Here is a 23867-nt window from a genome sequence, read left to right on the forward strand (position 1 = left end):
AGCATGTGACACGATGCTGCGGTGTCCAATTATGATACTCTAAAGATTGACAAGGCGAAGGACCAATCAGAGTCTGTCTGGGTCACAGCATGAGCACTGAGCAAACAGACAGATACAGTGCTAGGAGAGGCTGTTTTTCATCAAATCACGTAAATCCATGGAAAATGAATAGAAATTACGATTCTGTCTGAAGAAATATGTAGTAAACATCACTAAATATATCCATATATCTCCGCAGATATGCATCTTTGGTCTATAAATCCTTATTGACGCTGTTCAGTGAGTCTATGTGAACACAAACTGCTGTTGACGTGGCTGAATACGAGTGAGTGGTGAATTTCTATTCAAAATGTGGCATAATACGGATTTATTATTTTGCACTCCTGACATAAATCACTAAATATCTGTCACTGCAACAATGTTTTATCAAAACATTGGTCAAATATCGAAGCTTGAGTCTTAAAACTTTCAACTGATGCACAGTTTGTCTAGATCAAGTAAGAGAATGATGTTTAAAATGCTGTAAAATGCCGATCCTTGCAGGCAAAGGGGATATGCAGCAAAATAATAATCCTCCTACTACTATGGCAATACCTAAAAACATTTTCTCAGTTTTGCAGACCATGCTCCCCATGCTCCAAAATTTAGATCAATACAATCCCAGATTCATTTGTCTCTTCCAGCATTTGCTGTAACTTCAGCTCTTATTTATTTATTTTTTAGTCATAACTTGGAAACAGATGATTCTTCTTCACAATCTGACTTTGCTGCAGCCTGGAATTGAACTACTGGTTTCGTCTGGTCAGAGGAGAACTGACCCCAACTGAGCCTGGTTTCTCCCAAGGTTTTTTTCTCCATTCTGTCACCGATGGAGTTTCGGTTCCTTGCCGCTGTCGCCTCTGGCTTGCTTAGTTGGGGTCACTTCATCTACAGCGATATCGTTTACTTGATTGCAAATAAAAACAGACACTATTTAAACTGAACAGAGATGACTTACCTGAATTCAATGATGAACTGCCTTTAACTATCATTCTGCATTATTGACACACTGTTTTCCTAATGAATGTTGTTCAGTGCTTTGACGCAATGAATTTGTTTAAAGCGCTATATAAATAAAGGTGACTTTTGACTTTTATATAAACAACAAGTGCATTGTATCAAATAATTAAGTACATAAGTTAAAGACAATTAATAGTGGGTCTGTACTTCATGTCCACTATCAGGCACATTAAAAGAATGAATGGCATGACTGTATTTTTATTTGCATACTCTGAATTTTGAGATAGATAGAGTTTTTCATTGATTCAGCACTACATCTTTCAGCATGACATGCACAATGTGCCATAAGTTAACCTTTTTTGTACAACAGACTTGATGTGATTGTGCTGTGACAATTGTAATATATCGGTACAGCCTGAAATCAGTAAGCAAGCATATAAGGTCACAGCAAAAGCCTGTACTGATGAGAAGATGAGAACATCTGACACAAGATCCAAAAAAATAAAAAAATAATTATAATAATACCCCCATTACTGTAAACACAAAACACCTGAAGTCTAAAAAATGGTTTGCTCAAATATCGATATGTCATCACATTTGAGACTCCTCATAACATGAGTTTTTACACACTGCGAGTGAGTAGAGGGCTGATTAACAGAAGGGAAAAAAAGTAACAGCAAGTCCCTGATAAAATTTTTAAATAAATAAAAAATAACAAAAGAATGCCCAAACGCATTTAACATTTCCCTCTGCATCAAGAAATAATGGATGGTGGAGAGAGACACTCATTCTGGATTGATGTAAAATAAAGCGTCAGAGGTGCAAGTAGCATTAAAACCCTGACAGTGAACATGATATTAAAGGTGAAAATAAAACCAAAAGGCAAACCAGTTTAAATGAAGCTCAAAAACACTTGAGATAGAATGAGCTCCAAAATATTCTAAATGAGAGAAGCACAGGGCAGAGATCCCAGGGCCAGTGATTCAGAGTCTGCTTTCTCCCTGAGCTTGAAAGAGGTTGACTTTCACATTACGTCCAGTCTTCCTGGGCGTTTCATCTCTCATTCCAAGATGATTGTCTACAGCGTTGTCATCTAGCTCACTGTCTTCGTCGTCTTGCTCCAGCGTGTGCCAGTCATGTTTGAGCGGGGTTAACTCTGGAGCAATTATATCTCCATCCTGAAACACATTCAAATATACATCAGTGTCACTGCGTGTCAAATAAGGGTTAGAGAACATGAGTTATCTTCAAGAACTCGACTGCCAACTGGCTGTCACTGACAGAAAACAATACACTAATAACTACTAAAAACCAGTTCACTGAATTCATCTTTCACTGATTGACCTGCAAACCAGCAGCTGTTCTACATCAACACACTATGTTCTGATTATAGTGAATACAATAACTGGGTCATATAACAAGGTACTAACCCTTAACCTATTCTTTACTCCTAAACCTAACCTTAAAGGGATAGTTCTCCCAAAAAGGACAATTTTGATGTTTATCTGCTTACTCCCAGGGCATCCAAGATGTTTCTTCAGTGGAACACAAACAAAGATTTTTAACTCAAACCGTTGCAGTCAATCACTCAAAGTAAGTGGATGGGAATCATGGCTAAAACATACTAAAAAAAAAAAATGGAGCGCAGCTGGAGGAAAACAAAACTAGAGGTATTTCGTATTGCTTGGCGGAAAAGTAACCTATCCTACAGAAAAGCATTAAAAACTGCTAGATCTGATTACTTTTCTTCTATTTTAGAAGAAAACAAACATAACCCCAGGTATTTATTCAATACAGTGGCTAAATTAACGAAAAATAAAGCCTCAACAAGTGTTGACATTTCCCAACACCACAGCAGTAATGACTTTATGAACTACTTTACTTCTAAAATCGATACTATAAGAGATAAAATTGCAACCATTCAGCCGTCAGCTACAGTATCACATCAGACAGTGCACTATAGACCCCCTGAGGAACAGTTCCACTCATTCTCTACTATAGGAGAGGAAGAATTGTATAAACTTGTTAAATCATCTAAACCAACAACATGTATGTTAGACCCTATACCATCTAAGCTCTTAAAAGAGGTGCTTCCAGAAGTCATAGGTCCTCTTCTGACTATTATTAATTCCTCATTGTCATTAGGATATGTCCCCAAAACCTTCAAACTGGCTGTTATTAAGCCTCTCATCAAAAAAACACAACTTGACCCCAGAGAACTAGTTAATTATAGACCAAGTTGAATCTACCTTTTCTGTCCAAGATACTAGAAAAGGTGGTATCCTCACAATTATATTCCTTCTTAGAGAAAAATGGTATATGTGAGGATTTCCAGTCAGGATTTAGACCGTATCATAGTACTGAGACTGCTCTCCTTAGAGTTACAAATGATCTGCTCTTATCATCTGATCGTGGGTGTATCTCTCTATTAGTTTTATTGGATCTTAGTGCTGCGTTTGACACAATTGACCACAACATTCTTTTGCATAGAATTGAACACTTTGTTGGCATCAGTGGAAGTGCATTAGCATGGTTTAAATCGTACTTATATGACCGCCATCAGTTCGTAGCAGTGAATGAAGATGTATCATATCGATCACAAGTGCAGTATGGAGTACCTCAAGGCTCAGTACTAGGGCCGCTACTCTTCATGCTTTATATGTTACCCTTGGGAGATATCATCAGGAAACATGGTGTTAGCTTTCACTGTTATGCTGATGATAGTCAGCTCTATATTTCTTCGCGGCCCGGTGAAACACACCAATTTGAAAAACTAATGGAATGCATAGTCGATATAAAAAATTGGATGACAAGTAATTTCTTACTGCTAAATTCAGAAAAAACAGAGGTGTTAATCATAGGGCCTAAAAACTCTGCTTGTAATAACCTAGAACACTGTCTAAGACTTGATGGTTGCTCTGTCAATTCTTCGTCATCAGTTAGGAACCTAGGTGTGCTATTTGATCGCAATCTTTCCTTAGAAAGCCACGTTTCTAGCATTTGTAAAACTGCATTTTTCCATCTCAAAAATATATCTAAATTACGGCCTATGCTCTCAATGTCAAATGCAGAAATGTTAATCCATGCATTTATGACTTCAAGGTTAGACTATTGTAATGCTTTATTGGGTGGTTGTTCTGCACGCTTGGTAAACAAACTACAGCTAGTCCAAAATGCAGCAGCAAGAGTTCTTACTAGAACCAGGAAGTATGACCATATTAGCCCGGTCCTGTCCACACTGCACTGGCTCCCTATCAAACATCGTATAGATTTTAAAATATTGCTTATTACTTATAAAGCCCTGAATGGTTTAGCACCTCAGTATTTGAATGAGCTCCTTTTACATTATACTCCTCTACGTCCGCTACGTTCTCAAAACTCAGGCAATTTGATAATACCTAGAATATCAAAATCAATTGCGGGCGGCAGATCCTTTTCCTATTTGGCGCCTAAACTCTGGAATAACCTACCTAACATTGTTCGGGAGGCAGACACACTCTTGCAGTTTAAATCTAGATTAAAGACTCATCTCTTTAACCTGGCTTACACATAACATACTAATATGCTTTTAATATCCAAATCCGTTAAAGGATTTTTAGGCTGCATTAATTAGGTAAACCGGAACCGGAAACACTTCACATAACACCGTACTTTCTACATCATTAGAAGAATGGCATCTACGCTAATATTTGTCTGTTTCTCTCTTATTCCGAGGTCACCGTGGCCACCAGATCCAGTCTGTGTCCAGATCAGAGGGTCACTGCAGTCGCCCGGATCCAGTACGTATCCAGACCAGATGGTGGATCAGCACCTAGAAAGGACCTCTACTGCCCTGAAAGACAGCGGAGACCAGGACAACTAGAGCCCAGATACAGATCCCCTGTAAAGACCTTGTCTCAGAGGAGCACCAGGACAAGACCACAGGAAACAGATGATTCTTCTGCACAATCTGACTTTGCTGCAGCCTGGAATTGAACTACTGGTTTCGTCTGGTCAGAGGAGAACTGACCCCAACTGAGCCTGGTTTCTCCCAAGCTTTTTTTCTCCATTCTGTCACCGATGGAGTTTCGGTTCCTTGCCGCTGTCGCCTCTGGCTTGCTTAGTTGGGGTCACTTCATCTACAGCGATATCGTTTACTTGATTGCAAATAAATGCACAGACACTATTTAACTGAACAGAGATGACATCACTGAATTCAATGATGAACTGCCTTTAACTATCATTTTGCATTATTGACAGTGTTGGCAACGTCACTTTAAAAAAGTAATTAGTTATAGTTACTCACTACTTGTTCCAAACAGTAACTGAGTTAGTAACTGAATTACTCTTTAATAAAAGTAACTCGTTACCAGGGAAAATAACTATTTGCATTACTGTAAAAAAATGTCAGAGAATTCAGTTTTCACAAGTCTATTGAAACGAGAAGAAGAGACAGGTGTTCGTACATAACTTTCAATATTTATTGCACGTCAACAGACAAAGTTTTATCCTGCACTTCAAGTATTATCTTTGTAAGAAAAGTGCTTTTGGCCACTAGCTTTGTAGATGCGTGTCACACATTACATGCACGTTCTTGCCTTTGACCACAGTGAATTTGAAGTAGTGCTTATATCTTCACCTTGAAAATGCCAGTTTTTCATCGGATTGCTCCTGACTCGCCATCTCTGCTGCGAATCTCTGTGTAGCTGTTGCGTGCGTGTGTGTGTTTGGCGCCGCTGGCGCTGCCGCGTGTGCCGGCATGTGTGTAAAAACACTGGCTCTGATTGGCTACCATGAAACACATGACTCTGCCTTAGCCAATCACAACCGCTTATCTCGTCATTAACCCACCTGCTCACTCGCTGTGTGAGCCAGGGGTGCGTTGGGATTGCATAGTTTATTAAATCAATGCATAGTAACGCACAGCATTTAACGTTCAGTAACGTTAACGGCGTTGTAACGACGGGAAAAGTAATTAGTTAGAATACCCTGTTACTGAAAAAATAACGTCGTTACCTAACGCCGTTCTTTTTTCAACGCCATTATTTCAAACACTGATTATTGACACACTGTTTTCCTAATGAATGTTGTTCAGTTGCTTTGACGCAATGTATTTTGTTTAAAGCACTATATAAATAAAGGTGACTTGACTTGACAAAAAATAAAAACACAAACAAAATCAAATTAAACCATGCGGCTCCTGACGCTACATTGATGTGTAAAGACTAGGGCTGGGCAAGTTATTAATTGATTAATGCCGACATTTATTTTATCACGTGTTAACCCTCTGGAGTCTAAGGGTATTTTTGGGGCCTGGAGAAGTTTTGTCATGCCCTGACATTTGTGCTTTTTTCAGTTTCTTATAAATATCTAAATGGGTAAAGTCTAATATCACTGTAATCAGCACAAACTGGGCTATAATAATATGTGAAATGCATGCATGTACATGATTGTATTTTTGAGAAAAAAAAATGTTATGAATGGTTAGTGAAAAACTAAAAATGTTAAATCACTTGAATAAGGCAATAAAACACATACATAAAATTGGTTGCCGGAAAAGTTGAGAACTGGAGCTTGTAGCCTAGAATTTTTCTTTCTAAATTATGTGAAAATCATCTTGTTTACTCACTCACAGAAAACAATATATTGATTTAAATTTTCTAAAACACTTTTTGTTGGTAAAAGTCATATGCGAGTAGGCGTCAACTACCATGAATATCATTGTGATTTACACCTGAGAAGACAAAGGCCTGCATAATGAGCTGCAAAATGAGCCTCTCAGTCAGCTGTGTGTCACTGTGAGTGAGGAGTTACAAGAAAGAATGTGAGAACAAAATAAAAGTATATAATTTTATGTTTGTAGTTTATTAAGAATATATTTAATTATCCCACAACATAATTTAATATTCACTTGGGGGAGCAGTTAAACAGTTTATCAGGAACAATCAAAGCTGACTTTCAAACAAATTTTTAGGCATCCTTACTCCAGTCACACAATCCTTCAGAAATCCTTTTAACAATCTTATTTTCTACCAAATAAACCCCATTTATTATTATCATTATTATTATTATTAATGTTGAAAAGAGCTGAGAGGTTTTTTTAGGGGGAATAAATCGAAAGAACTGCATTGTTTTTACATTTGTTAGAGTTATCTCTATTTGTCACATTTATATTATTTACATCAAGCTTTTGAATGGTATAGTATTGTATATTGTTATTGAAACTTCATAATGTTTCACTTGATTATACATTTAGTCAGGAATTATAGTTTGGAAAAAGTATTTGGAAAAAGTCTAACTAGTAAAATGTTTACACTTTATGTGAAAACTAGTACAAATAAATAAAAAGAGACTTACTCATGTTTATTATCTCTGTTGAATAAAGTGCTTCATTCTTTTTTCTGAGGAAATCCATTTCTCAAATCCTCAACCACATCACATCTTTTTGGGGTGAATTATGTCTGATTCCTCTCATCGCGAAGCAAACAGTAAAATAAAATAAAAACTTTAAGAACAGTCTCGCTGCTTTTTCTTCTGTGTGGGCGTATTCAAGCCGCGCGCTTCAGTTTGAATCTGAATAGCGCGTTAAGCGCGGGGGCGTGGTCACATTAGATATAATGAGCGGAGATATGAAAAATAGACATCGCGTTGTTTTCATATGGATTACTTTATCTCAGAATATTTGTTTTCGGCAGCAGTTTAAAAGTAGACATTTCAGGCTTTCTATAGATATCTCTCTCATGTCTCTTCGTTGAGTATTCACGGAGTTACAGTTCATTTTAATGACATGTTTGTACATGACGATCAGCGGAGACAAAGACTGCAGACAGCGCACTTTGTTTGTTATCTTTAATTTATAAGTGCACAAAGGTTCTTTGTTATTATGTCTGTATCCAAAAAAAACTAGACCCTTTACAGATTCGATTGATGTATTGCTCTTATCTGTACGATTAAAACTGAGAGTGTAATTTAAGTTCTTTTCGGGGTTATCAGGAGAAAATGACTCAAAACGCATATATGCGTTAATCGACTCGAAAGGGTTAACACAATTTTTTGTATTATCATGAAAGTCCGTCTGAATACACATACAGACAAATCATGGGTCACAGGAGGGGATGTTCCCCATCATTATTTAGGCTAAGCATCAACATTCACAAACCACTCTCCACTGTTATTTTTAACCCTCTTATGCATTTTTGGCAATGTTTTTTGTCCACTAGGGGGTAAAGCTGAGTCTTATTTTGGCCTAAACCTTCTCTGTGTTTCAGCTAATGGAATGATTTTTGGTGACAAATCTTATTTTGACACACATTTTGGGAAAACGCTTTGAAAATTTTCAAAAACTTAACACACTGTGGGCAAATTCACTACCCTTTCGTTAAATATTTTTTTGCATAAATCTATTAATCAACCTCAGTCCTGATCAAAATTACCAAATGTTTAATAGAAAAACAATCCAAGATTTTAACTCTTTAATTACCAAGTTCGTAAATGATGTCACTGATGAACTGGGGTGTGTATTTATAGGCCATTCATGGATTAATGGATATTATTTTTATTCATTAATCCAGCCTGTGGAGCAGGCAGGCGTCAGGCCCACCTGCTTTTCAACAGGCCCACCCAAAAAAAAAACAAAAAAAAAACGTATTATTCTAATTTTGTAAAGAATGATAAAAAATAGTAAGCTCTTAATTTGTACTAAAATAGTCTAGTCTGGCTATGTCTATTTTGATGTTTCTGCAAGGTCAGCAGACAGTGAGGCTGGGGTTTGTTTCGATCAGAACTCGTGAGCGGGGAGCACATTTCTGAATATCCCGCTCCGCTCACTCACTCCATGGAGTCTCGCTCAACCCAGAATGGCCTGCTGGTTTGAAAATATGTGGAATAAGGGCATGCTCGAGTAGTCGATTGTTTCCGACAGCGCCGAGTAGTGGTTGAAGTAGTCGATCACTCAACTAGTCTATGCAAGCCTTACTATGCTGAGATAATTCTTCTCAACAGCAGGCACCTGACGCATCTTCTACTTGCTTTACGGCAGATCCAGACTTATAAGTGCATTACCACCACCTATCTCTCAAATGGACCATTGACATTCCTAATTGAGATTTTAGATCAGGTGCCTGCTTTGGAGAACGATGTAAATACCGTTCAGTTTCTTGCACAGAGCAATGGTTTTGTGTCTTTTCACATCAGTGTATCATCACGAGCCGCAGGGTTTAATTTGGTTTTGTTTGTGTGTTTTATGACTCTCAAAGCCGTGATACCCATCCACTTACATTACAAGACTAATAGACTGCAACGGTTTGAGTTCAGAATCTCCATTTGTGTTCTACTGAAGAAACAAAGTCACCTACATCTTGGATGCCCTGGGGGTAAGCAGATAAACAAAATGTTCATATTTGGGTGAACTATCCCTTTAACACATGAAGTTACGTTATATTAGCCAGTATTACGTCAGGTAGATACACTATTTTACAGTATGTGTAATTACAAAGTACGATCGACAAGCCAATGTCCTGCATCACAAGGGGTGTCTCAGGTTACTTGCGTAACCATGGTTCCCTGAGTAGATACTGCGTCCTCTAGGGGTCACTATGGGGAAACACCTCTAGTGTGACTTATTGACTATGGCACATTTATATGATATGCCACATTTATATGATTACACCGTATTAGCGAGCTGATTTGTTCTCGAAGAGATGGTAATCATGCAGATACAGGCACATAACAATCTCCCGCCTTTCATTTTTTTAGTGAATTGTCTCATTCTGTTTGTGACACTGTACACTACAAAACCATGCCGTGTTTTTACTACTAAGACGCAGTTTCCGACCGTGAGTTATTCCATAACAGACGCAAACAATTCTGTCGCTGAAGAACTGAAACGTAAACAAAGGAATTATGATCCATATTACAACGTTATTGTTTCGTTGGACTAAACGTGCTCCATGAGATGTCGTTCAGTGGACCCTTACCTTTCTAACTAAACCGGGATTTACAGCTGTGGATGTGTTTATGACTCTTTATTAGGACGGATTTGGTATGTACAACGTTTCTAATGTTTATGTTTGTATGTGTACTGCTTACACAAAGGTAGCAAATACAGTCTTTATAAGCTTTCCATTGAAAAACAGCGATCTTTCGTCGATGTTTGAGGCTTAGATCTTTATAATGATACATAGTTTGTCAAGACTAAATTTGTCCCGTTTCATTTAATCTATTCGTAAATATTGACATGTGCGAGTTGAGGGGAGTTCAGAACGCCTGTGTCGGGGTGTTGGTTAAGAAGTTTTGTAGCGAGGTTTTGTAGCATACAGTGTCACAAACAGAATGAAATGATCCACTAAAAAAAGTGAAAGATAGGTGGAAGATAATATATTTGAATTCCGTCGCTCTCGTGAGGGCTCGTGACGCGCTCTGACGCACCTGTCAGCTGATGGAGGCGGAACTTAGCGATCGCCCTTTTCTATTTTTTTTTTTTTTTCAACATTTTGTTATATATGTGTGAGTGTGTTTTATGTTAAATGTGCCTGTATCTGCATGATTACCATCGGTCTGAGCACAAATCAGCTAGCTATTAGTGTGTAATCACTGTTATCAAAAGCCGCATTTCCACTGTCAGGCCAGTGCGAGCCAGGGCTTAAAACAGGCCAGGTGGGGCTAATAGTCTCGGGCCTGTAGCACCGAGGCCAGAATAGCGCAGGGTTTCCACAGTCGAGCCTGAAGCACCGCAGCTCGTCACTAAAACACGCCCTTTACACGCCTCTCAGAACAACGTCACACAACCTCATCATTTCACCAACGAAGAGAAGTTATCAGAAAACTAAGAAATAAGTCACTGGAACATGCGCGATCACACACGAACATGATAAAAGTGCCCGTTTGTTTGCATGCTGTTAAATATTCATATTCAAAAGCATCGATGTTTTACTATAGAATAAGTGATACATTGATCATACTGATTTAATTTATCAGGACTCAAAATTAATCACACAGAAATACATGTATTTCTATTTTATTTATTTATTTTTAACGATTATGAAAATAGCCTGCTTATTCAGTCGAGTCTGTATAAATTACATAAAACCTGAATATATTTTTTATGATAGGCTACGTGGAGCTAAACTCTCGATACAATACTTATGACAGATAATATACCGTATTTTTGGGTTATAAGTCGCACCGGACTATAAGTCGCATTTGTTTAGAACCAAGAGAAAACATTACCGTCTCCAGTCGCTCTATGCTGCTCAGTGTAGACTACAGGAGAACTGTCCAGCATCTCTGGAAGCATAGAGCGCCCTCTCGCGGCTGGAGACGGTAATGTTTTCTGTTAATTCATTTCTCTTGGTTCATGTCAAATTAATTTTGATAAATAAGTCGCACCTGACTATAAGTCGCAGGACCAGCCAAACTTTGAAAAAAAAAGTGTGACTTAAAGTCCGGAAAATACGGTAAGTTACTAAATAAATGCACGATTGTGATAGAGAATAAGAAGCTGACGTCTGATTTCTTCAAGCGGTCATATTTACCATGTTTACTATGGTAATGTTAATGTTTAGCGTGCAGTCTTTTGCATTGCTTATAAATATTTCTGCATTGTTTATGTGATTATAATCCACATCGGATCAAGTTATTTCAAACACTTAAATATTCGAAACACTGAAGTTGAAAGTTAGTTTTGAGCTCAACTTATTGAAAAAAGTTTTTAATGCTGGTGTTTTGTCTGTTATCTTTCTGAAATGATCCACAGCACAGACTCTCTATTTTTATAAAAGCTCCCGAACAAAAATCATTATAATAATTTGATGATAGGCTATGCTATGTGGAGCTTAACTCAAATATTACTAAATAAATACACAATTGTAATAGAGATACGTCTGATTTCTCCAAGTTGTTGCATTTATCATGTTTACTATGGTAACGTTAATGTTTAGCATACACAGTATTTTACATCACTTCTAAATATTTCTGCCTTCTTTAGTGATTATAATCCACATCGGATCAAGTTATTTCAAACACTCTCTGCTGACTGAAAGTGAGTTTTGAGCTCAACTTATTTTAAAAAATCTTTAATACCGGTGTTAAAGCTGTTATCTCTCTGAAATGATCCGCGCTGAGCTGAGAATCTCCGCCTGTGTTCATAACCCCTCCTCTAGCCCCAGCTGGCCCGCTTTGGCCCAAGGTTTTCGTCGGGCCAAAAACCTTGGCCGTTGGCCCCGAGGAAGCCCCGGAAGTGACAGTGGAAACGCGACTGGCCCTGGCATGCACTAGCACGACCAGTTTTGGCTCGACAGTGGAAATGTGGCTAACGTGAACACTGTCTATATGAATACAGCGTGATTATTGACTTTAAGGCACATTTATATGATACCATCTCTATAAATGGCCATCAGGACATCAGCACAAGATAACTGACCATATGACCAGAATTCATTGTAAATGCTGCATTTCTATCAATCTCAGGATGTTCTGTAATTATCATACAAAGTTAAACTTTTTTTCTTCTTACTCAAATTATTCTTATTGTATTTTTCTAGTCCTCAAAAAAATTTTTTTATTTAATGTCTAAGTTTGTCTATTGTTTTATAATTAAAAAAAAACTATGCAGGGGTATGTTTAATGACTAAAATAGTTTGCAGAAGCCTTCAATACATTTGGAAAATATTTTTTATATAGGGGGGGGAGGATGTGTAGGCTTAGTCTCATTGAATGGTTGCAGCAATCTCATTTTTCATGATATCTTATTCAGATTTGAAATAGAAACTCACGAGACATGTGATTTTCAACCCATTAGTTTTCTAGATTGCTCCAGGACAGATTTCATGAATTTTTATATCAAATAAAATAAGATTTTAGTGTGATAAAAAATAAAAAAACATTCAAGGCACTTCAGTGTCTATAACTTTTAATATTTTTGAGCATTATCAAGTCTGATTGATAAAAAGTAAAGGTGTCTTCTTTCCAAAGACCCCAAAATTATGTGTGTTACACACTGAAGTAAGGAACTGTTACAATTTTAATTTAGGTAGGGCACTTTCAGCTGTGAGTCCCATAATGGGGGGTGCTGGCTAACAGGTTAAGGGGATATGACCAAGAGGCTAGCATCATACTAAGTCTTGCCTGTCACACAGAGGCTACCGCTTGCTCTGCTTGAGCTTGCTGAACTGTCTCAGCAGATCACTAGGAGCAACACCCAATTAAAATAAATATCCTGAGGACACATAGGTGGAGTGGTATCCAAGGTGGAACCGGGCCTTTAACCAACTCAAAAAGGGAACGAAGTTGCCATGCGTAGCCCTCACCATACACAATTTTAGAAAGACAGCAAAGTACAATCGTGCAAAAATACCACAGTGTAAATTTTAGAAAGTGTAAAAAGACTACACATGAAAACTAACCATAACACGGATTTGAGATTCCATTCTAAGGGGCTCGCATGGAACTCTGAAAGAGTAGCCCATAGTTGGAAATGGTGCATCCCAAGAACAATATATTTGAGAAGACATTAACTCGATCTATGGTATAATACTGTAATGGCTAGCAGTAAAATACTTAGCATAGGAAGCAACACATCCAGCTCTCAGTAGAGAGTGGGGCTAGACCTACAGCATGTTCAAATGCTGGAATGGCTAGTAGTAAGTTACCAGGCTGAGGGAGCATTACACCCTAATTTTAAGCTTAGCCAAAAAACTCATCAGCGCACCAGGGAGGCAGCAGAAGGGCCTAGTTCCCCTGATATTGCTCAGAGATACTGCTCTAAGCCAACTCAGAGAAAGAGAACTAGTCTAATAATGCATAACCCTTACCATACAGGATTTCTTAACGTGCACACTTACCACTATGTGGATTTCAGAAAGTGCACAAAGCATGTGAACTTACCATAGCATGGGTTTAAGAGCTCCCAATCATCTGCTCATAGATACCCGGAAGTACTCGGGTCGAAAGGGAGAGGCAAGCTTAAATACAACCCTTTGAGAAAAGGGGAGCACTGTCTTAGAGAGCCTTGACAAGGAGGTTCTCGCAAACGCCACATAAACCGCGTTTCCACCCTTGGAACTTTACCCAGGAACTAATGTTCTTGGTAAAAAATTGCCCCTCAGTAAGTCCCTGCTGGCGAGGTAGTACTTTTTCAAAGGTATAGGATGTTTGGGGGCGGGACTTGGGTGCTAAACATCCTGTTTGGTTAAAGGTCCCCTTCTTCATGATCTCATGTTTTAAACTTTAGTTAGTGCGTAATGTTGCTGCTAGAGTATAAATAATATCTGTAAAATTCTAAAGCTCAAAGTTCAATGCCAAGCGAGATATATTATTTAACAGAATTTGCCTACAAAAAACGACCCCTTTGGACTACATCCCTCTAGTTCCTGCAGGAATGACGTCACTAAAACAGTTTTTGGACTAACCTCCGCCCACAGGAATGCACAAAAAGGGGGCGTGGTCCTATTGCGCTCCGACGGAGAAGAAGGAAGAGCTGTTTGTTTTTGTTGCCATGTCGTTGAAACACTGTTTTCATCTTCACATTTTCATCTCGGAGTCCAATCATCTTTGTTTGGCCTTCCCAGGGACGCTGTACTTGGAGATTAATGGTTACAATTTATGTTTAACTCGGTTCCCGAAAATATAATCCACATGTAAAACTATGTGCAGCACATTTTGCTGAGGACAGCTTCCTCAATCTCAATCAGTTTAATGCCGGATTCGCACAAAGATTATTCTTGAAAGATGGAGCAGTTCCCTCTTTGTCTGGAGAAGGTGTTGTTTATGGACCACAACTGGTAAGTGTATTTTATTATTTAAGTTGGTGCATTTAACAGTTTCTGTAACTTATTACACAAAGGGCAACGCTTTTTAGCTTTGTTAACTAGATGTTAGGGCTGTGCAAAAAAACAAATGCGATTTATCTTGTCAGTAAAAACGCTCCTGTGCTTATAAGTACATCTCCAGCATATGCTCCTGCCCACTTGCTTCTCAAAACTACTCCAAAACTAGCGTTTGCAGGAGGGCAGTGTGCTCTAAGCTGCTGTCGAATCACAACACAGGAACCGCTGGCCCAATCAGAACTCATTATGTATTTCTGAAGGAGGGACTTTATAGAACAAGAAAGTCATCAGCCCGTTTTTAGGACAGTGAAAACAGCGGTAAACAGATAGGTGAATTGTGTGAAAAATACTGTTTTTTACATGCGAAACATGAACACGTTATATTGCACACTGTAAACACAATCAAAGCTTCAAAAAAGCACGAAAAACGGGACCTTTAAGTTCATGCAGCATTTTGATTTCAACCACCATTTATTTGAAAAATTTTGTATCATGAAATGTAGTTTTAAAAGTATTTCAGGCGAGAATGCAGTTGTTTAAAACTCAAATATGCAGTTTATTTCTAAAGACAGCGCCTATTTAAAAATGGGTTTGGCTGATTTCGGAGACAATGAAAAGAGGCAGAGGTGTTTGTCATATTTCGTCATTGTAAATATACAAGTGAAGAAAGTTGCAGTAGCCAAGGCATGCTGACTAACGTTATCAAGAAACATTACGCTGCTGTTTGCAGAATTACAAGTCTTGCATTGTCTAATTGGTCCTGTAAAAAAAAGTTCCTGGTACAACTGTTCCAGGTAATTTTGGTGGAAACACGACACTATACCTCCCGCTTGATGCCTCCGCAAGAGGGGATACCCTGGTGATCAGGAAGCCTCTCAGGGTGACCTAGCTACCGCGTACCAGACAGGACAGCCTGAAAGCATAAGCCAAGCCTGGACATCCAGGACATTTTGCAGTGCCGTGCCAGTGGCCTTATGATCAAGAAGACTCCAGGAAAAGCCTGTGATCTAGCCGCGTGATCCAGGAAGTATGAAGCCAGAACCAGGGCTATCATAACAACTTGATACAACATATACGAGTGAGGTAATCACTACAAGTCAAGCACCCGGTTTCTGAATACAGCAGATACCCTAGAAAAGAACAGACACCGGTCCGGGAAAACAATTCAAACTTACCCTTTCTTACTAAAGTTTTAGAACGTGTTGTTGTGGCACAGCTCCACTCACACTTGTCTTCCAACAAGCTTTCTTTCTGAACCTTTTCAGTCTGGGTTTAGAAAGGGATATAGTACAGAAACAGCCCTGGTTCGAGTTATGAATGATCTGCTTATCTCAGCTGACTCTGGAGCCTCCACCATCCTGGTCCTGCTGGATCTTCAGAATCAGAATCAGAATCAGAAAGACCTTTATTGCCAAGTATGTTTGCGCATACAAGGAATTTGTTTTAGTGACATAAGCTTCCAGTACACAGAGACACCAACACACAGACAAAAAAAAATAAATAAATAAAAAAAAAAATAAATGTAGCCAAATAAATAAGTGTATAAACAATTGTGCTATAAATGATAATGGGATAGGATTGAAAAAGATGCAGGGATGTACTAGGATGGAGGGGTAACAAATAAATATAAGGATGTTGCAATTTTGTTTGCATAAGCATAAGTGGGGAACATTTAACTGTTCATGAGGTAGATTGCCTGGGGGAAGAAACTGTTCTTGTGCCTTGCTGTTCTGGTATTTGCGGCTCTGAGACGCCGGCCAGATGGCAAAAGTTCAAAGATGGGGTGACTTGGATGTGAGGGATCCAGAGTGATATTATGAGCCCTTTTCCTCACTCTGGATGTATACAGTTCTTGAAGGGTGGGCAGGGGAGCACCAATAATCCTTTCAGCAGTCTGAACAGTTCTCTGTAGTCTTCTGATGTCTGATTTTGTTGCTGAGCCAAACCAGACAGTTATAGAAGTACACAGTACAGACTCAATGACGGCTGAGTAGAACTGTTTCAGCAGCTCCTGTGGCAGGTTAAACTTCCTCAGCTGGCGAAGGAAATACAACCTTTGCTGGGCCTTTTTTACAATGGAGTCAATGTGATTGTCTCACTTCAGGTCCTGAGAGATGGTGGTGCCCAGGAATCTGAATGACTCCACTGCAGTCACAGTGCTGTTCATGATGGTGAGTGGGGGGAGTGCAGGGGGTTTCTCCTAAAGTCCACGATCATCTCCACTGTTTTGAGCGTGTTCAGCTCCAGGTTGTTAAGACTGCACCAGACAGCCAGCTGCTCAACCTCTTGTCTGTAAGCAGACTCATCACCGTCCTGGATGAGGCCGATGACTGTAGTGTCGTCTGCAAACTTCAGGAGCTTGACAGAGGGGTCTTTAGAGGTGCAGTCGTTGGTGTAAAGGGAGAAGAGCAGAGGGGAGAGAACACATCCCTGAGGGGCGCCAGTGTTGGTGGAGCAGCTGTTTGATGTGAATTTTAGTGCTGCATTTGATAAACAGGCTGGAGAGATGGCTTGGTATCACTGGTACGGTACTAAACTGGTTTAAATCTTACATCACTGATCGTACCCAGTTTGTTGTTTTGGGAAACAACAAATCTGAACTTGGACAGGTCTGTCATGGTGTTCCTCAGGGATCTATACTGGGTCCTATATTGTTTAGTGTGTATATGCTTCCTTTGGGACAAATTATTAGGAAATATGGTTTGGGGTATCACTTTTATGCAGATGATACGCAAATTTACATCAGCTCCAAGTCTGATCCTACTCTCACCTCAACAGTTCTTTCAGAGTGTGTGCTGGAAATAAAAACATGGATGCACCATAATTTTTTAAAACTGAATTCTTCTAAAACAGAGGTTCTACTCATTGGCACACCAGCGGCTATTCATAAGGGTAGCAATCTTAATTTGATTATGGATGACAGCGTAGCACTTCCATCTGCTCAGGCTCGTAACCTTGGAGTAATTTTTGACACTCATCTGACACTAGACTCTCACATTAAGAGTATTACAAAATCTGCTTTCCATCACCTCAGAAACATTTGCAAGAATTAGGCCTTTCTTCACTCCACCTGATGCTGAAAGGCTTATTCATGCATTTGTTACTTCCAGGATTGACTACTGCAATGCACTATTCATTGGCTTACCTGCTAAATTAATCAAACGCCTGCAGTATATCCAGAATTCAGCTGCTCGTATTCTCACATATACTCCATCAGGTCAGCAAATCACAGGCGTGCTTTATAGTTTGCATTGGCTTCCTGTACAGTCACGTATTGTTTTTAAAACTCTAACATTAACATACAAAGCTATACATGGAACTGCCCCTTCTTATATTTGTGACTTAGTCACCCGATACATGCCTTCTCGTTCCCTTCGGTCTGCTGATTCCCTTACTCTTCAACAGCCTCCCTATAGATTAAAATCTATGGGCGAGAGAGCTTTCTCTCTTGCTGCACCCAGGTTATGGAACGCGCTCCCCATTGCTCTTAGAGAAGCTCACACAATAGCCAGTTTTAAGAAGCTGTTGAAAACTCATCTTTTTAAAATTGCTTTTATGGACTGTCAGTAATATTCTACTGTGTTGTACTGTAATGAATATTTTATGATTTATACTTTTAACTTTGTATTGCATTTATTGTAGTTTTTGAATTGTATTTGTTTGTAGCGCTTTGGGTTCTAGAAAAGCGCATTATAAATAAAATGTATTATTATTATTATTATTATTATTATTAATGCAAAGAAACATGCAGATGGAATACACACAACCACCAGCGTATTAAATACATACATGGTTTTTTTGTGTGCAGCATAATCTGAGAAGGACATAATATTAACCATCTGTAAAAAAAACTGCAGACAGAGCCACACTATACATTTCCTATATAAACAAAAGGAAATTACTGACAGGGAGAAATTTCCCATCTGCAAGTTGCTCTTCACCACACACACACACACACACACACACACACACACACAGCAATGAGCCATGTGAACTTATGAGAAACATGCACTCCTAAACACTTCAAACAGAACAGTCAATGAAGACGTGTTCTCTCTGCACCTATTTCACTATAGTTGCACCGGTAATGACACCATGAGCTGTCACTGTACAACATGTTGTTGGTATTTTTTGAATATATGCTTTAGACACTGGTCACAACGAGGTGTTTCCCAATAGCAGCCCCTAGAGGACGCAGTTCAAAGTTCCCTTGAAAGGGAACAACATTTACAAGAACTGAAATACAAATAATTTTTCCTCGATACTGCAAACGAAAACAGGTTAATGCATTTACACAACATTTTAAGTCATACCATTTTCAAACAACACAAGGATGAGTAAATGATGACATTTTCATTTTAGGGAGGAGTATCTATTTAACTTTTAATTGTACACAAGTATTTGAACAAGATGTGTTTATGGTTCACAACCTTTTTTCAAAACTTCTCAGTCAGTCCAACACTTTTTATTTATTTCTATTAAATCACAACTTCCATCACAATCAGCACGTCTTGTTTTCCAATAAATACACTGTGGTTGTGATCTCGGTCTGTGCACTTTAAATCGATAATTTAAATGAATATAATAACTAAAATGTCAAATAATGTTTGAAATATATCAAACAAATCCATCACTCAAAGTACCAAGTGTGTTTGAAAATAACACTGAAATTTGAATTATTACAAAACTGCAAATGAAAAGTCTTGCCTGAGGTTTGGTGAAGTTCCTGTCCATGCACCACTGGACAAAATACTTCTTAGCAGCTTCTAGGCTCTTGTCATCTGACTTCTTACAGTAAACCCTGATCAGCTGCTCAGCGAAGCACTCTGGCAGCAGTTTGGACACCTGTTACACCACACAGACATCAGGAACACAGGCTCGGAGTTTGGCTGGAGCATATATTGTTTAGGATTAGAATCAATACAAATCTAAACATACATATTCCCACCAATAGGGAAATAAATCCATAATCAACATCTTAGACATGTGTCTATATGGTTTGGGGGGGGGGGGGGTCTTATGACGGTATCAAATTTTCCTGTTGTGATAATTGCTAAAGCTTCTATCATGATATTTGGATTTTATTTTACTTTGATTTTATTGGCCTATAACCTACAAACTCTTTCATCTGTCCTGGACTGTGTTGCCTTTTCTTTTCTTTGAAGGTGGGGTTGAAGTGACATGACATTGCTGGCTGATAGTCACAATCTAGGTTCATCTTCTGGAATGTACCTGTTTTTTGCGGATCTTGATGGCTTTGGTGGGATCTTTCTTGCAGTAAAAGTGGACATTGTTGATGGGGTTTTTCTCTTTCATTCCATAATCCATGTGAATGACCTAGAAAACGAAAGAGGACACTTTACAAAATATAAGCAGAATTATCTTTGATGCTCTTTTACAAAGACTTGATTTTGTTTTGGGGGTGTACTAGAATAGGGTCTCAGACTAGGTTGATCAAAAAACACAGTATTTGTAATATTTTGGCATGAACGGCTCCTGCATCAAATGAAGGCCTGCCTTCTAAAATACGAAATGTGCTGTGATTGGTCAGCGGGGCCAGTGTGTGCTGTGATTGGTCGGCTGGGCCGGTGTGTGCTGTGATTGGTCGGCTGGGCCGGTGTGTGCTGTGGTTGGTCAGCGGGGCCAGTGTGTGCTGTGATTGGTTAGCTGGGCCAGTGTGTGCTGTGATTGGTCAGCTGGGCCAGTGTGTGCTGTGATTGGTTAGCTGGGCTGGTGTGTGCTGTGATTGGTCGGCTGGGCCAGTGTGTGCTGTGATTGGCTAGCTGGGCCGGTGTGTGCTGTGATTGGTCAGCGGGGCCAGTGTGTGCTGTGATTGGTCAGCTGGGCCAGTGTGTGCTGTGATTGGTCAGCTGGGCCAGTGTGTGCTGTGATTGGTTAGCTGGGCTGGTGTGTGCTGTGATTGGTCGGCTGGGCCGGTGTGTGCTGTGATTGGTCGGCTGGGCCGGTGTGTGCTGTGATTGGTCAGCGGGGCCGGTGTGTGCTGTGATTGGTCAGCGGGGCCAGTGTGTGCTGTGATTGGTCAGCGGGGCCAGTGTGTGATTGGTCAGCGGGGCCAGTGTGTGCTGTGATTGGTCGGCGGGGCCAGTGTGTGCTGTGATTGGTCGGCTGGGCCGGTGTGTGCTGTGATTGGTCAGCGGGGCCAGTGTGTGCTGTGATTGGTTAGCGGGACCAGTGTGTGCTGTGATTGGTCAGCGGGGCCAGTGTGTGCTGTGATTGGTCGGCTGGGCCGGTGTGTGCTGTGATTGGTCAGCTGGGCCAGTGTGTGCTGTGATTGGTCAGCGGGGCCAGTGTGTGATTGGTCAGCGGGACCAGTGTGTGCTGTGATTGGTCAGCTGGGCCAGTGTGTGCTGTGATTGGTCGGCTGGGCCGGTGTGTGCTGTGATTGGTCAGCGGGGCCAGTGTGTGATTGGTCAGCGGGGCCAGTGTGTGCTGTGATTGGTCAGCTGGGCCAGTGTGTGCTGTGATTGGTTAGCGGGGCCAGTGTGTGATTGGTCAGCGGGGCCAGTGTGTGCTGTGATTGGTCAGCGGGGCCAGTGTTTGCTGTGGTTGGTTAGCGGGGCCAGTGTGTGCTGTGATTGGTTAGCGGGGCCAGTGTGTGCTGTGATTGGTTAGCGGGGCCAGTGTGTGCTGTGGTTGGTCAGCTGGGCCAGTGTGTGCTGTGATTGGTCAGCGGGGCCAGTGTGTGCTGTGATTGGTCAGCGGGGCCAGTGTGTGCTGTGGTTGGCAGCACAGTGTCTGGTCAGGAAATGTCATGCCCCTTATCATAGCCACCTGCCAGCTTCAGTTTAAATATTGCGTCAATATCAAATCAATTTGAACGCGATGTAAACCCAGACAATAATAACAAAAAAATGTCTCTCACATAGTGATAACACTAGTCAACGCCTTCTCTAGTGCAGCTCAACTAGGTCTCGTCCCATTCGTCAATATTTGTGATATCACAAATCTAAGAAAACATGCATTGTAGTCCAAATGAGTCATTCATTATAGTTGTTAAGTTTTTTCTGTTAAATAAAATATCTGGGTTTGAAGTGGACTTTAAGATTTGTAACTTTGCAGATCTTTGTTATGCTCAAACAGCAACATTACAGACTAAAGTTGAAAGTGAAAAAGCTAGATCAGACCCTTTGAACAGAGCTTGGCTGATCCTTTAATTACACACGCTTTTGTAAGCTCATGTTAACTGATAAATGGGCGATTTCACATCCTGCCATTCCATGAACCATTTAAATCACATATATTTAAAATAAAAATCAGTATTCAAAAGTGTCTGCTTGCCTTTACAACAGTAAGCTTATAATAATGGTTTATAATCTGAGCGGTTGGGTTGAAATTCATGGGAAGTGTCAGTTTTTCATGTCATCTGACTGCCCGGTTATGTATCATCTGTAAGCAGAAGCAGCTCTGAGTATTATGGTGCTGGGGTGTTGGGATCTGACAGCTTGTAGCAGTTAAATCTGAACGTACACTAACTACAAAGTCCTCCGCAGTCAGGTTGGCATCTGTGCCACTGGGCTTTGAACCGGCGACTTCCTTTGCCCAGTCAAGCAGCTTCTCCTGCAAAAGATCAGAGAAGTTATACCAGTTATCTAATCAACAACTCAGTCACTTTGCTCCTTTATCAGCTGGATCTACCATCTTTTTATAAAGACAAAACTGATATTTTCCAAGACCTTTCTCTTACAAAGGCTCATGAACAGTTCATTCTTTTGTTCATCTTCAAAACAAACGAGGACACTTTTAAAGTGCTCCCATCATTTATGTGCATCCACTGAAAGTCAGCTTTATTATTTGTGGTTGACCTGTGAGGCGTCCACGTGCGTCTCGGCTGTGGTCTGACCCACACACTTGTACAGTCGTCTGCAGACGATGTTGTTTAGGATGGCTCGTGCCTCAGACAGCTCCGGCGCAGACGAGTACAGAATCAGCTCAAATATGTGATCTGAAACAGGACACAATCCCTCATTTCATCACAATATCAGGGTGTAACATTTAGCCATATGCTTTCTAATCCTGCAATAAAGGACCGGTGTGTGAATATATTCACATAGCACAGCACTAACACTTTGACATGTCAGAGCACAAAATCATGCTGCTAAAAAGATTTTATAAGTGCATTAATCCATGCCAAAGGCCTTACTGTGGCCCTCATAATGACCCTCACAAGCACAGACAGCATTTCAATGCTATCAACATTCAAATACACATGCCAAATGCCCATCATGTGGAGCACTGGGTCTTTACTGAATGTGCATCAAATAAATGATATCATATACATAGGATTTTCTACAATCATCCTTCAGCATCTCTTCGCTTCAAATATTTGATCTGATTATTATTTTTATTTTTTTTAAATTGATAAATTTTATTTCAGCAAATTTGCAAGAGAGCAGCATAAATAAGAAAATAGCATTTTGGTAAAAACGAAGCACAAAGATGATAATGAAACCTGAGGTTGTTGGGTTCAGCCAGCAGATTAACAAACACAGTAATTATGGCTGTTTATTTAACACAGCAATCAATGAATCACCTTTGGAGGAAAATAACATGTTAAAACTTCTGTTAGACTGATGCAGATGAATGCAGCTAAATGAGCCTAAACTCCTGGACCGGGACACACCTGTGAGTTTGGTGTAGGCCTCCATGTCTTCTATAGCTGAAGAGATGCTGAAGATCCTCCCAGCAGAGCCCTGGATCTGAATATGAGGATCAGCTTTTACGAAAGCCTCCGTAATCCTGATTCAAGACAAGCATGACAGAACACTTCAGTCCGGCTGAAAGCATGACAATGTGCTGTTAAATGAGGCTAATACACACATGGTCTCGATGATGTTGCCCACTTTGTGCTGATACGCCCGGCGATGGAGGCAGTTACGAGTGTGGAACATGTCATAGAGATTGCCAACTTCCTGTAAACATAAAAAAAAACAAAAAAGCAAAATTGAAAGGCTTTTTATTTCTTTGAAATTCTGACTGATACAAAACCCCCTCTGAACCTGAACAAATAACAGCTTTAGAAATGTTGGCGTTACACAGAGAAGCTGT

General features: G+C 39.9%; 1 protein-coding gene across 2 annotated transcripts in view; it reads right to left on the reverse strand.

Annotated features, from left to right (window-relative positions):
- Positions 1–1237: 1237 nt before the first annotated feature.
- Positions 1238–23867, reverse strand: part of samhd1 (SAM domain and HD domain 1) — a 52592-nt gene continuing 29962 nt past the window's right edge. For both annotated transcript variants that reach the window (XM_026241406.1, XM_026241407.1), the window contains 7 exons: positions 23640–23731; positions 23443–23558; positions 22625–22764; positions 22290–22379; positions 20034–20138; positions 19509–19646; positions 1238–2177 (listed from right to left, as the gene is read on the reverse strand). In XM_026241406.1, coding sequence (XP_026097191.1) covers positions 1983–2177; positions 19509–19646; positions 20034–20138; positions 22290–22379; positions 22625–22764; positions 23443–23558; positions 23640–23731 — 876 coding nt within the window. In that variant the 3' untranslated portion in view covers positions 1238–1982. The remainder of the gene's footprint in view (positions 2178–19508; positions 19647–20033; positions 20139–22289; positions 22380–22624; positions 22765–23442; positions 23559–23639; positions 23732–23867) is intronic.

The sequence above is a fragment of the Carassius auratus genome, linkage group LG48F, assembly GCF_003368295.1.
Source record: "Carassius auratus strain Wakin linkage group LG48F, ASM336829v1, whole genome shotgun sequence".
NCBI classification, from domain to species: domain Eukaryota; kingdom Metazoa; phylum Chordata; class Actinopteri; order Cypriniformes; family Cyprinidae; genus Carassius; species Carassius auratus.